Source organism: Scyliorhinus torazame, chromosome 21 (assembly GCF_047496885.1).
Source record: "Scyliorhinus torazame isolate Kashiwa2021f chromosome 21, sScyTor2.1, whole genome shotgun sequence".
Lineage (NCBI taxonomy): Eukaryota > Metazoa > Chordata > Chondrichthyes > Carcharhiniformes > Scyliorhinidae > Scyliorhinus > Scyliorhinus torazame.
This window is the reverse complement of record NC_092727.1, coordinates 127824512-127839651: the sequence shown is the minus strand read 5'-3', so window position 1 is coordinate 127839651 and position 15140 is coordinate 127824512. Positions and strand designations below refer to the sequence as shown.

The 15140-nt window shown below is 44.2% G+C and overlaps 1 protein-coding gene across 5 annotated transcripts in view; it reads right to left on the bottom strand.

Moving 5' to 3' along the window:
* Nucleotides 1–2947: 2947 nt before the first annotated feature.
* Nucleotides 2948–15140, bottom strand: part of LOC140398633 (uncharacterized) — a 77554-nt gene continuing 65361 nt past the window's right edge. For 3 of the 5 annotated variants that reach the window (XM_072487525.1, XM_072487524.1, XM_072487528.1), the window contains 3 exons: nucleotides 8584–9055; nucleotides 5962–6214; nucleotides 2948–3642 (listed from right to left, as the gene is read on the bottom strand). In XM_072487525.1, the coding sequence (XP_072343626.1) occupies nucleotides 3552–3642; nucleotides 5962–6214; nucleotides 8584–9055 (816 nt within the window). In that variant the 3' untranslated portion in view covers nucleotides 2948–3551. Of the gene's footprint in view, nucleotides 3643–3775; nucleotides 3987–5961; nucleotides 6215–8583; nucleotides 9056–15140 lie in introns of those variants that run through there. The other 2 variants (XR_011937521.1, XM_072487527.1) reach the window with 2 other exon arrangements.

Sequence of the window (15140 nt, the reverse complement as noted above, 5' to 3'; positions counted from 1 at the left end):
GCCATATTCTGCTCAGTATCAGGTGGTAATTGGGTCCTACCCAAGTGGGATGATTTCCAGAGACCTAAGAAAAGCAGAGTGGAAACCTGGATGTTGAGAGGTAATGTAGCCATCTGGGATGGCCACGTCCTGATTACAAAATGGACACTTGCAAAGACTGCAGGGAAAATTGGACAATGCTAAGAAACAAGCAGGTGCAAGCTCTGTCTGTTGATTAGAACCTTAAACGCTCAGACAGGACAGAAACTACCAAACGATTTACATACTAATGAGCCATCTCCGGGGACAAAAGGGACACATTTAGATACACAATGTTAGGACAGACTCCCCGGCGCCAGAAGAAGCTAAGACAAAGCAGACTGACAGTCACCAGGACACGCCCAGCGATCAGGGAACCACCCCTCTATTGGAGGAAAATCGATACCGAGGATTGGGAAAGACCCAATTAGTTGAGGCCAAGTTCAAGGCCCGCCCAAAAGAGCGCGAAGCCCTTTGCAGTATAAGAGGTATCACCCAAGGGAGAATTTTTTTTGGCTTTGGCTCTCAGTGAAGAGAGAGACCAGCCTAGCAGCTGCATCAGACCAAGTAAGTCCCAAGTCAACGCACGCTACGAGATAGACGTTCCTAGTTGCTACCCTGTAAACAGCTCAACCCAGCAGCCTCAGAACCGAGCAACGGCCATTGTTCCTCTGACTGAGTGGGCACCCGAAGCTAAGTATAGGCCTTAGTAATAGTGGTAGTTTAGTTTGTAGAGTTTATGCATGAGTAGATTTGACTGTGTGTAAATAAATGAGCATTGATTTTGAACTTACTAACTGGTGTATCGAGTCATTGATCAGTATTCGGTTCTAAACCTTGTGGCGGTGTCTAAAGATACCTGGCGACTCTTGAGCAAACGTGATTAAATAGAGCCAAATTAAGAACCAACCAAAAGTTAGCAACAATAAGGACCTTCTCTCTCTCCCTTGTGTTTTCTCCAGGAAAGCCTGATAGCTGCTGTATTTCTGAAACTGTAGAGTCTTGAATGAATCTACAATGAAATCCATTACCGACTAGAAAGCAGAAATCTCGAACTGAAAGTCTAAAGTGAAGGCAAGTGTGCTAGAAACAACTATCTGAAACAAAGACTCCTATCTTTTACTTTTACTTATGATTTTACTCCCCCCCCCCCTCTTCTCCCCTATGAGTTTGCCTGTCTTGTGTGTGTAGAAGGTGAAACAAGGTTAAGTGGGGGGGGGTTAGGAATTGGATACACACTGTTGTGTTTGCTGCCTATTTAATTATAAATATTGCTATTAATAAACACAAGTTTAAATTTGCCAACCTGGTGACTGTAGTTATTGGGCAGCTAAAAGCAGAAGACTTTGGGTGTTTTCTCAGAATTATTTATTAATTTCAATTGTGTTTCAACTCCGGGTCAATTGACGGTGCACTAGCCCAGTGGGTTACAACAATCAGGTGAGTGCAAAAATGCCCATAAAAGTCCCCATGTGCCCTTGACGTAGCCTTGTAGTGTGCTAGAATAAAGTTTCCCAATAGAATTGCTCAATAACATAGGCGTGGCTACACATCATCATTTTAATCACACGTCCTAATTATAGCAGAAAACACCTTACATACTCTGAGACAATGCAGGTAAATATGCTTGACACTTATTTATTGAACAAACATCTGCCACCATTCAGTTATCAAGGAGGTAAATTCACTCACTACTTTACGAACAAATGCACAAAAAGTGTTACAGTTCACATGCAGTGTGGATGTGATTATTGAGATCACAGCCCAGTGATTGAGTGTATTAGTTATTTCTTATTTACTAATCAGAAATCCAATTTGCCACATCTAGAGGTTGAAAGCTACATGTGTCTAGTGGCTAAGGTGGACAACATTGCTAGATAATCCACATTGTTTCAAGCTACAGTGGTGACTCTCCTATCCATGGATCCTCTGTGATAATTGTGGACATGGTGTTAGTAAGTGAGGGTGGGGGGATAACCCACACCTGTGGGAGCATAAGAAGAGGAAAGGAAGGTAAATTCCCAGCATGCAGTGCACACAGCTGGAGTATGGGTGTCTTATGCTGTCAGGCTGAGTTAATGGCTTTCACTACTTCAAGGGGGCTTTTTCAGGGATGTACTTTAACAGTTAGAGTTGGTGAACTCCGCGTCCAATTTTTAGATGGGCTGACAATCAGAGGTTGAAGGTTTCTACTAGAATGATGATACTTGCTGAAGCTACATGGTGGCCTAGAAATTAGGTTGGGTCCAGCTTTGGGATCGAGGCAAAATGGTCCTCGAGCCTCACTGACAAATTTGGTCATGCCCCCCACTTGTACCTCACTTAGACTAAGACATTAAAATAGGGTACAGGTTTTGTCTGGAATCTCCAACAATTAAAGATTAATCTTCCTGACGCCGCGGCATTCAAATAAAATGTTGTTTCATTTCCTTTAAAAAAACTTTGGCCAATTGGGTAACAAGGAGACAGTTTTCAACAACCAACAACAGCTGGGCCGGCATTGGGTCAGATGTTAAAATTCCAGTACACCAGATGCGGGACAAGGGGTGAGTCATCTGTTCCTGTTTGGGATCTGGACACCATAGATTACATAGAATTTACAGTGCAGAAGGAGGCCATTCGGCCCATCGAGTCTGCACCAGCCCTTGGAAAGAGCATCCTACCCAAGGTCCACACCTCCACCCTATCCCCATAACCCCAACCAACACTAAGGGCAATTTTGGACACTAAGGGCAATTTATCATGGCCAATCCACCTAACCTGCACATCTTTGGACTGTGGGAGGAAACCGGAGCACCCGGAGGAAACCCACGCACACACGGGGAGGATGTGCAGACTCCGCACAGACAGTGACCCAAGTCGGGAATCGAACCTGGGACCCTGGAGCTGTGAAGCAATTGTGCTAACCACTGTGCTACCGTGCTGCCCAGTAGCCAGTGATGTGAGAACAGGACTGAACCCGACTTATAATGGGGAAATTAACACTTAGTGGTCGCAGGTCAACCCTTGAATGCTGCTATTACATAACATGAGCACCAGTGGTCAACAGTGGGTCAATTATAGTACTCTTGCCTCCAACTCAACAGATCATGGACTCCATTCCTATTCCAGAGACTTGAGCACATAATCCAGGCTGACCTCCTAGTACTGGGAGGAGCCGTGTTGTCGTGGGTAGCATTCCCGTCTCTGAGCCAGAAACTGTGGGTTCGAGTCCCAAGGAAGATGTGTTCACGTGTGCAAACAAGTTGGAACCGCGAGCATCACAATCCAAGCTCCAGGTGACAACGTGCTTGTAAAAGGCCATGTTGCCACAGCAACTGGAACACACCGCCTCCACTCCCAGTGTTAGAGCCATTTCAAAATAAATGGTGCTTCTCTAGCACCTTAATCACATCGCAGAGATGTTTGAAAGTGCTCCACAGTCAATTTAATTTTTAAGTAGAATAATGTACAGGCACTCACAGTCTATTCTCACACAAAATAAAGAGAGACATTGAAGGGTTATCTGCAATGTTCATAATGAGAAAGTGACTTCAGGTGAGGAGAGGAGAAATCTTGTGTGGGGGAAGGTGAATTGGAACATTTGGGAGACAAAGTGGTTTGAGTCTGTTCCCATTCTCCCAGCTGAAAATATGAACAAAAAAGAGTCATGCTAAATATTTTGCAAACAAACAAATTGATGTAACAATGTGGTCTTTTCTATTCTTTAAATATATTTAATAAGTTTTGTAAACAGATACATTTCCAAAAGCGCTGGAAGATGACTAATAAATTCCACTTACTAAACAATATGTTATACAGTTCATTCTCCTCAAATTAAAGCAAGGTTACAGTGGGGCTAAGGCTGTCGAGGCTCAGTCTGGAGATTGGGCATAACAGGACAGAAACATCCGAGTATTGCGGAAATGATGGATAGTCTGCTGAAGTTCATCTCCTGCAGCTCGATGTCAAAATGGTCTGATTATCTCCTGAAGAAAAAAATGCTTCAATTTTTACAGAGAACAGAGGGATCTACTCAGTTATGTTGAAAACAAAGGGGCCAGTGGGTGGGTGGGTGGGGGTGGGGGGTGCTGCTGGCATTTAACTCTTATTGCAGAGCCCGTTTTTAAACCTGACCCAAAATCGCCTGCCTTTAGCCAAGTAGTTCAAGCAGCACTAGGAAAACAATTCCTCATTTTGCCCTCTCGAACACGCTCGCTCACTTTTGCACACATGCACGCTCACACACACAGTGATGTCACAAGGGGCTAGGGATCGTGATACACAGGGTGGAGTTGTCCTGAGCGCACACAGTTGTCCCTCATTGCAGGATTTAGTACTCTGCTTATATAGTCTGATCTTTGTTGCAGTAATTCATGATAGGGGTTTTCCATCAGCCTGCCATGGGATTTATGGGTTGGCTTCCTGTGGCCATCTTGGTAGCGGAACACTTTGTCAGGAAGCTGGAGAATCTTATGGGAAAAGTATCATCCTTCCAGCCCACAGCTCCTGGTAACACCACGATACACACACATACATAATCACACACGCATACACATTCCAATTCACACACACACACACGCATTCACACACACACGCTCAAATATTCACACACACACACATTCAAGCATTCGCACCCATACACATTCATGATCACACTCACACATACACCTATTCACACTCACATTCACACTCACGCACATTGACACACACATTCACATGCACAAATTCACATGCACACATTCACACACATGCACACACACACATTCTCACTCGCACACAAACACACACACATATTGACATAGACATATTCACACATTCACTCTCACATATTCACACACATATACACACATATTCACACACATATACACACATATTCACACAGATGCATTCCCACACATTCACACTCACATATTCTCACACTCACACATACTCACACATATTCACATACATACACATTCACTCTCACATACTGACACACATACATATTTACACACACATATACACACACAGATATATACACACACACATATTCACACAGATGCATTCACACAAGCATTCACACATGCACATACATTCACACACACATTCATTTACATACACACCCATTCACACATACATGCATTGATACACACATTCACACACATATTCACACACACCCACATTCACACGCACACACATTCACACGCACATTCAGACACACACATTCACACATATTCACATGCACACACATTCACATATATTCACACACATTGGCACACTCACATATCCACACACATTCAGGCACACATATTCACACACACACATATTTATACACACATTCGTTCACACATACATTCATACACTCACACATATTCTCACACACATTCATACACACATATTCAGACACATTCACACACAGACATATTCACACACATTCACACACACAAATACATTCACACACACATTCTCAGACACATATTCAGACACACACATTCACACACTCACATGATTTCACACACACATATTCAGGCACACACACACGTTCACGCACACACATTCACACAAACACTATGCAGACACACACATTCACACCGCCACACATATTCAGACACCCACCCACACATTCACACCCACATATTCACAAACACACACAAACTCACACGCACACACATTCATACACACACAAACTCAGAAGCACACACATTCTCACATACATGCGGATTTTCTAGTACTAACTCAGGCTAGGATACAATTCTGTCAGCATCATTCTAAATCACCTAATGTTTAGTGTTCATGTCTAAGGTTAGATGGTATCAATCCTATTGGACTATAACCAAATCTTCTATCTATTCTTATCCTCGCCCAGCGTCCACATAGTGCATTGTCCAGCAGAGACTCTCCATAATGGGGCAGGTAAGGTGCTGTCATTAAGAGATTATGGAAACCAAAAAACAACACACACAAGATCAGCAGCGCATTTACCTGCCAAGGTTGTTTAGATCCTTTTGTCTCAATGAAGGTTTAGTGAAATGGGCACAGCCAAGGCGCTGGATTGTGGGGGCCTTCAGGGACACAACACAGAGATTCCGCCTGCTCTTATCCTCAGTGACATTTTCTGAGTTGACAAATGTGTTATGAAACATTTCGGTAACCTGCTTCCTCTGCAGCTTGCGATGATTCGTGAAGCAGGATTTCGAATCACCGTTAAGTAATCGGCCCACAGAGAAGATTCTATCTGTGGCACAAGAAAATTTCAGTTGCTTAAAGGAGTTGAGAATCAAATTGTCCTTGGTTTACAATGCTTTGTTAAAATCTTCCTCATCTTCAGACAATGTGGCAGAGGACTGCCAGGCCAGAGTAGGGTTCCTGACTCCCACCGGGCAAGGTTTAAGACAGAGTTCACCATCAGGGTACAAGTCATCGTCTAACGAGACAGAAGGCTGCCACATATTCACATTAAAATTTAGTAAAGCAAAGCTCTCTCTGCTCCAATTCCAACACCGTGCCTAAACCCATACTTCAGGAAAGCATTAACATTTTCAGAACTGGAAAAGAGTCATATTGGACTCGAAAAGTTCACTCCACACATTCTCTCAGACCTACTGGAGAGTTTCCAGCATTTTGTTCTTATTTCAGATCTCCAGCGTTTGCAGTAGTTTGCTTTTATTTTTGTGGTGGAATGCGGTTGATTCATACAATTAAACAGCCAAATTAAATAATTCTCATGAATTTGTGAAATTCAAACTATAAATCCATCACTGGCACCTGCACCAGGAAATTCCTAGGCAGGTTCTACAATCTCTCACCTCACTTTATAAGAACTTCCACTGAAGTTATTGCAAGATATTGGGTGTAGAAAGAGACACAGGCCAATTGGACCACTGGAACCTCCCGATGCTTGTACTTCACATAGCCGGCTTCCATCCCTCTGGATCACCCCGTAATCATGTCCCTTTGTTCCTTTCTCCTTCATGTGCTCATGTAGTTTCTCTTAAATAAATAGGCTATTTGCCTCAACCTCCCTGTGTGCTATCCAGTTCCACAGTCTCATCATTTTCTGGGTAAAGAATATATCAGATGTGGGGATAAACATTATTTGGCTGACAGTGAAGAGTCATCCAATTAGTAATGAAGAGTCTACACACATTCTGACTGGTGCACAAATGTGTGACAGGTGGGCAGATCGGGTGGCCAACGGTGGCAATGTGGGGCAAAGTGGTGATAGGAGGCAAGACGTCATGTGCTGACATCTCCAGGAATATGACCAGAGTTGGCAACCCTTTCGGCACTAATTTACTGCTTCATCTCTCATTCCTACACCTGTGAAACACTGGGTGAAATGTTTTGGGGGCTCAATTTTGGAGCAGCAAAGGAGCGTGAGCAGTTCTACATGACTATGGATAATGCACAGAGAAGTTCATAAGATATAGGAGCAGAATTAGGCCATTCGGCCCATCGAGTCTGCTCCGCCATTCTAACATGGCTGATATGTTCCTCATCTGCTACCTACAATGCTACAGACCAAGAGCTGAATTGCAAAATCAGCCAGAGCACCTCCTCCCTAGAACACATGACCTAGGACCAGGAGCAGGCAATTTAGCCTCCCGAGCATAACACCCTCAATCATGGCTGATCAAAGAAGAAGAAGCAAAAGTTCTTTCATGACAATAATAACTTTTTTTTAAATTTAGAGTATCCAATTCATTATTTCCTATTAAGGCGTCATTTAGCGTGACCAATCCACCTAACCCCCGTGGGGGCGAAACCCACGCAAACACGGGGAGACTGTGCAAACTCCACACGGACAGCGACCCGGGCCCGGGATCGAACCTGGGTCCTCAGCGCCTTGAGGCAGCAATGCTAACCACTGCGCCACCGGAATGTACATATTTAAGTGTGTAGAAGAATGAGAGGGGAGCTCTTAGAGGGCTTATCAGGGTAGATACTGAGAGATTGTTTCCCACTGGCTGGGGAGTCCAGAAGTTGGGGTTTTGGTCTCAGGATTGGTTGTTTAGGACTAAGATGAGGAGAAATGTATTTACTCAGAATGTTGTAAATCTTTGGAATGCTCTACACCCAAGAGTTGTGGGAGCAGAATAGATAGATCGGCAACACTGAGATCAATGGATTTCTGGAAATCCAGAGATATGGGGCTAGAGTGGGAAATTTGAGTTAATGTAGAAATTCAGAAACAATTTTATTGAATGGACCAGCAGGCTCAAGGGACCATCTGGCCTACTCTGACAGTTATTTCTTAGGTACTTAATTACTCACTAATTCTTCTGTTTCCTTAGGTAGGCAGCTGGCTGACAAAATATTAATGAGACCTGACTCTTAAAATCATGAGGTCTCTCATAGGAAACGTCTTAACATCCATAATGGGCCCCGCTCACTTATTTTTCCATCCCGGAATTAAAATCTCATCTGTGTCCTTGTACTGGAATCTACTAATCTTCCTAGGAATCAAAGTCTGGGAAATTCTTGTAACACTCAGTCCTAACAAGTCAGTTCAGGTGCAACAGACCCACTGACCTATATTTTATTGACCGTTTTCTGATGAGTGGTTCCAGCTCAAAAAAACATACAAATATTTGTTACACTTACTTGCGTTCCGTTTCCAACAGATGCAATTGGAATTGTGTTGGTCTGCAACTGTGCTGGAAATCTCCTCCATCATATTGGGGATTTTGTTTGATGTCTCTGTTGTATCAGTCTGCACACAGTAATTTACATCACTTGGGGGGCACACCTGATTACGATTGTGTTTCAGAGCCATGGACATCCTTTTGATCATTTGTGACGTAAAGTAGTGATTGCCAAAAGTGCTTCTCCTGCCTTTGTAACCACCTTTTAGAAGGGTCTGGGTCTCAGGTTGGGTTTGGAATTGGAACTGGAAGTTAGGTGGGCACCAGGTCTTCTGGTGGATCTGTGGCTCTGGTTGCAATTGGCTTGAACTCCCAGTTTTCTCCGTGCTTTTTACTGATGTGATGCTGCATGCGTCCTTGGGCTCCTCCTCATTGACGAGTGATGACATGCTCTTGGTGTCCAGCTCTTCAGGGATCTCCAAAGCAGCACTCTGATGGAAAAGTAAACATTTTAAGTTATTGTCAGGACTAAGGTAAAAAGATGATGGAGTTGGGAGCAGTTTAACAATGGCATCAAACACATCATCCATTACTGCCAACTTAACAATGGAAACCTCCTTGCTGCAATCACACTGATGGATGTAACAATGTGAGTAGTTTTATAACAAAATAATTTCCTGGTGCCCAGTGACATCTTGGATTACTAGTAACATGACAAATACATTACACAACAGTACGTAGAGATACAATGCAACACCGTACCCCACACAATTAAAACAAACAGATACAATTAGTTTTAATATTAGTCCACACCGCTGAAGCATGTTCATATGCATCATATAAATACAATAATGCACATCGAAGAGTTGAAGCCACATCGAGATCAGGATCCTGGTCAGGTTTAACCCCTGTCTACCCACAGTCACTTGTAATAAACCTTACTGAGATCAGTTACGGCAGTGCAAGTACTGATCAAGTATGGGAATACTTTTGACACTGCTTGGCCTATTTAGGAGAGTGACACGTAATCAGTGACCACTGGACAACCTCTCTTATCATTGAATCATAGAATAATACACAGCACAGAAGCAAACCATACAGCCCATCACGTCTGTGCAGCCCTTTCCAAAACAAATCCAGTTAGTCCCACAACCTGACTCTTCCAGATAGCCAAGCAATTTTTTCTTTTCCTCTATTTATCTAATTCCCTTTTTAAAGCTACCATTGAATCTGTATCCACCAGCCTATCAGGCAGTGCATCCCCAAATCCTAATGCATAAACAGGTTTTCCCTCATGTCACCATTGATTCTTTTGCCAATCTGCTTCAATCTGTGACCTCTGGTTATTCACTCTTCAGGCACTGGAAACACTTTCTCTTTATTTAATTTACTCTATCTAAATCCTTCATGATTTAAAACACATCCATCAAATCTCTTCTTACTGTTCTCTACTTGAAGGGGAACAACCCCAACTTCACCAGTTTATTACAACTTCACCCATTCTACTTTTGTAAATTAACAACATTTTTTATTAATTTAGTTTATGGCATGAATTTTTCTTCATGGTGTGAAATGGGAAACCGAGGGGAAGACGCAGGGTTAAGAATCCCTGCCCAACCCCACAAAATTCAGTTACAATGATAGGGAATGACTGCATTAAATACTGACTTCTTCATGGTAAATACGACATTGTTACATCGAGTTTACCGCACAGAAGCAGGTCACTTAGCCCAACTAATCTATACCAGGGTTTATATTCCACATGAACGTCCATTCACCTCACTTTGTCGAACCATTTCAGCCTAAAGTTCTAATGTATATAGTACATTGCACTAAATTATTTTAAAATAAATTGTACTTTGCTAGGAAACAATCTGGTCGGACTGAAACCTCTCCTGGTGGTTAATATAGCGTAAATAGAACCTTTAGAATCCAAAGGTGCGATTTCCCCACTGCGCTGCACCTGGCACCGATCCAGGTCCACTAGGTAAATTGTAGGAGGGACTCAAATCGAGATGGGGTGAACCATTTCGCAATTCACTCGATGGCGAGGTCCGGATCTTACCCCAAAATCGCGACAAGGTAATCAAATCTAATTTGCATTCATTTAAATCTCTTTAGTGAGATTGATGTCAAGTGCAGTGGCCCCCCCACGAGTTGCCCAACTCTCCAGTGAGAAGTCATGCAGGCGTCGTTTAGCACTCATCTACAAAAACGGGTACCTGGCGTAATGACTATCAAGGAGGAGCGAAGAGGTGAGTAGCCATTTCCATTTATCAGGATGCAGCTCAAAGGCACCGGGACTATTACCCCAGTGCTCGGGTGGGGTGTGAACAAGGGGTGGGGTGGGGGGGGGTTGGGCTATCGATGGGGTTGGGGTTGTGCAGGAGGCAGGAGGAGTCCAGGTCAGGGTTGTCGCTGGGCCGGGGGGTGAGGGGCTTTGCGTCAAGCCATCCTTAAAAATTGGGGAGACCTATAACTGGGGCAAACAGAGCTGCAGCCTGTCTGTCCTGCCAAGCTCTCCCAGGACAGAGCCCTGCTGCAGCTCCTCTTATGAAACTCCCACCCGGCCTGCTCACGCTTCCTACTTCTCCCATCGGGCAGAGATACAAAAGTCTGAGAACATGCATGAACAGACTCAAAAACAGCTTCTTCCCGCTGTTACCAGACTCCTAAATGACCCTCTTATGGACTGACCTCATTAACACTACACCCTGTATGCTTCATCCGATGCCGGTGTTATGTAGTTACATTGTATACCTCGTGTTGCCCTATTATGTATTTTCTTTTATTTCCTTTTCTTTTCATGTACTTAATGATCTGTTTGAGCTGCTCGCAGAAAAATACTTTTCACTGTACCTCGGTACACGTGACAATAAACAAATCCATCCCAATCCAAAAACTCAGTTTCACCCCCTTTGACTGTGAGCAGCCTCTAGCTTCACAGCTGAAGGCTATTTCAAAGGAGGGTTTAGCCTTGTTATTTGTGAAAGCACTTCACGCTCCTGGACTCTCAAGTGCCTCCTCGAAGAAACAGGCTGCCTGTCTGTGAGATGATTAGTGGACCGGATGAACTGCAACCTTTGAATGCCCGAACAATGTGCCTGTATTGTAGGAGCGTCGACACCACAGAGGCAGCTGCCAACAATCAAACACTAAAGAACAGGTTTCAACACTGAAAACTATCTCGCAAACAAAGGGTAGGTCTGAATGAGCAGAGGACAGCTAAGCATGACCTCCTAATGTTGCTGGCAGAGGTCTGGGGTCTAAGGGTTCCTGATCTGGCCGGGAGTGTGCAGAGCGAGGTTTGCCAGCACAACTGGATGACACCCTGAGAGAAGGTGGGACAATCATAGAATTTACAGTGCAAAAGGAGGCCATTCAGCCCATCGAGTCTGCACCGGTCCTTACAAAGTGCACCCTACTGAAGCCCACGTATTTACCCTATCTCCGTAACCCAGTAACCCCCACTTAACATTTTTTGTACACTAAGGGCAATTTATCATGGCCAATCCATCTAACCCGCACATCTTTGGACTGTGGGAGGAAACCGGAGCACCCGGAGGAAACCCACGCACACACGGGTAGAACGTGCAGACTCCGCACAGACAGTGACCCAAGCCGGGAATCGAATCTAGGACCCTGCAGCTGTGAAGCAACTGTGCTAACCACTATGCTACCGTGCTGCCCTCATGGTAAGGATGGGGAGGCTTGGGAGATATGAAGGTCCCGGGATGGAAGGCCTAACTGATTGTTGGTCTCGCTCCTTCTCCAATTCCTTTCAGATACAAAATGGTTTGCTGGAGTTGATCGCGCGGAGGTTCCCTCAGTGTGCTTGTCGTAGCTGAGGTAGGGAGAAGGCAGAAGGGCCAATGCAGGCTGGAGGCGGTACCACATGTGTGAGGGGCCGCTGCACACCGTGAGGCCCTGCAGCCCAACAGGCTGAGGAAGGGGCCAGAAGGGGAGGCCAGCAACGTGGCAATGTGTGCAGAAGTCATTTGTCCTTTTATGAGCTGATGGACAGCATATGCTGCAGAAGACTCCGTCTCAACAGAGAGACAGTGCAGCACCTGTGCCACCCCCTCGAGGAGATGGCACCTTGTGAAGGAGGAGAACACCTACTCCCGGTGGCTGTGAAGGTCACTGCAGCACTAGATTTCTATGCCACCGGGTCATTCCAGGGCTTGAGTGGGACCTGTGTGGAATTTTACAATCTTCAGCCCACAGGTGCATCCGGGAGGTGACGGATGCGTTGTATGCCCGGCATCCAACTATATCACCTTTAACTTAGACCAGTCCCACCAAGGTACAGTCCTAACTGGTTTAATCTGTCCTCGTACGTCAGTCCTGCCATCCCAGGAATCACTCTGGTAAACCTTTACTGCATTCCCTCTATAGCTAGAACATCCTTCCTCAAATAAGAAGACACTGCACACAATATTCCAGGTGTGGCCTCGCCAAGGCTCCTGATTAATTGCAGCAAGGCATCCCTGCTCCTGTACTCGAATCCTCTCGCAATGAAGGCCAGCATACCATTTGCCTTCTTTACCGCCTGCTGCACCTGCATGCTTACCTTCAGTGACTGGTGTACGAGGACACCCAGGCTTAATTGCACATTCCCCTCTCCTAATTTATGGCCATCCAGATAATAGTCTGCCTTCCTGCTTTATGCTACCAAAGTGGATAACCTCGCATTTCTCCACATTAAACTGCATCTGCCATTCATTTGCCCACTCACTCAACTTGTCCAAGTCACACTGAAGGATCTCTGCATCCGCCTCACAGCTCACCCTCCCACCCAACTTGGTGTCATCTGCAAATTTGGAGATGTGACATTTTGTTCCCTCATCTAAATCACGAAAATATGTTGTGAATAGCTGGGGTCCCAGCACCGATCCCTGCGGTACCCCATTAGTCACTGCCTGCCAATTTGAAAAAGACCCATTAATTCCTACTCTTTTTTTCCTGTCTGCCAACCAATTTTCTATCCATCTCAATACACTATCCCAAATCCCAAGCGCTTTAATTGCACACACTAACCTTTTATGCGAGAATTTGTCAAAAGCCTTCTGAAAGTCCAAATATACCACATCCACTGGCTCTCCCTCATCAACTCTACTAGTTATATCCTCGAAGAATTCCAGTAGATTTGTCAAGCATGATTTCTCCTTCATAATCCATGCTGACTCTGTCCGATCCTGCCACTGTTTTCTATGTGCTCTGCTATAAAATCTTTAATATTGGATTCTAGAACTTTCCGCGCTATTGACGTCAGGTCTATAATTCCTTGCTTTCTGTCGACCTCCCTTTTTAAATAGTGGAGTTACATTAGCTACCCTCAAATCTGCAGGAACTGTTCCGCAGTCTATACAATCCTGAAAGATGACGACCAATGCATCCATTATTTCTAGAGGCACCTCCTTCAATACCCTGGGATGTAGATTATCAGGCCCTGGAGATTTATCAGCTTTCAAAATCCCATCAATGTCCCCAACACCATTTCTCTACTGATATTGATCACCCTCAATTCCTCCTTCTCATTAAACCCTGCATTCCCCAACATCGCTAGTATCTTATTTGTGTCCTCATTTGTGAAGACAGAACCAAACTATGTATTTAGTTGCTCAACCATTTCTTTGTCCCCTATTATACATTCCCCTGTTTCTGACTGTAATGGACCTACATTTGTCTTCACCAATTTGTTTCTCTTCACGTACATATAGAAACTTTTACAGTCAGTTTTTATGTTCCCTGCAAGCTTACTTTCATACTCTATTTTCCCCGTCTTAATCAATCCCTTAGTCCTTCTTTGCTGAATTCTAAACAGCTCCCAATCCTCAGACCTTTTCTTTTTCTTGATCAATATATATGCTACTTCCTTGGATTGAATACTATCCCTAATTTTCCTTGTAAGCCATGGATTCGCCACCTTTCCCGTTTTACTTTTGTGCCAGACAGGAATAAACAACTGCAGTTCCTCCATGCGCTCTTTGAATGTTTGCCATTGCCTATCCACTGTCATCCCTTTAAGTAACTTTCCTCAATTGATCAAAGCCAACTCACGCCTCATTTTATCGTAGTTTCCTTTGTTAAGATTCAGGACCCTAGTCTCAGAATCAACTGCTTCACTCTCCATTTTGATGAAAAATTCTATCATATTATGGTCGCTCATCCCCAAGGGGTCTCACACAACTAGATTTCCAATGATTCCATCCTCATTACACAGTACCCAGTCTAGGATGGCCTGTTCTCTAGTTGGCTCCTCAACGTATTGGTCCAGAAAACCATCCCGTATACAATCCAGGAATTCCTCCTCTATGCTGTTGTGGCTAATTTGATTTTCCCAATCTATAAGCAGATTAAAATCACTCATAATTACAGTTGTTCCTTTATCACATGCGTCTCTAACTTCCTGTTTAATGCCATTCCTAACAACATCACTGCAGTTTGGGGGTCTATATATGACACCCATTAATGTTTTTTTGCCCCTTGCTGTTTCTCAGCTATACCCACACGGATTCCGCATTGTTGGAGCTAATATCCTCCCTGACTATTGTGTTAATTTCCTCCTTAACC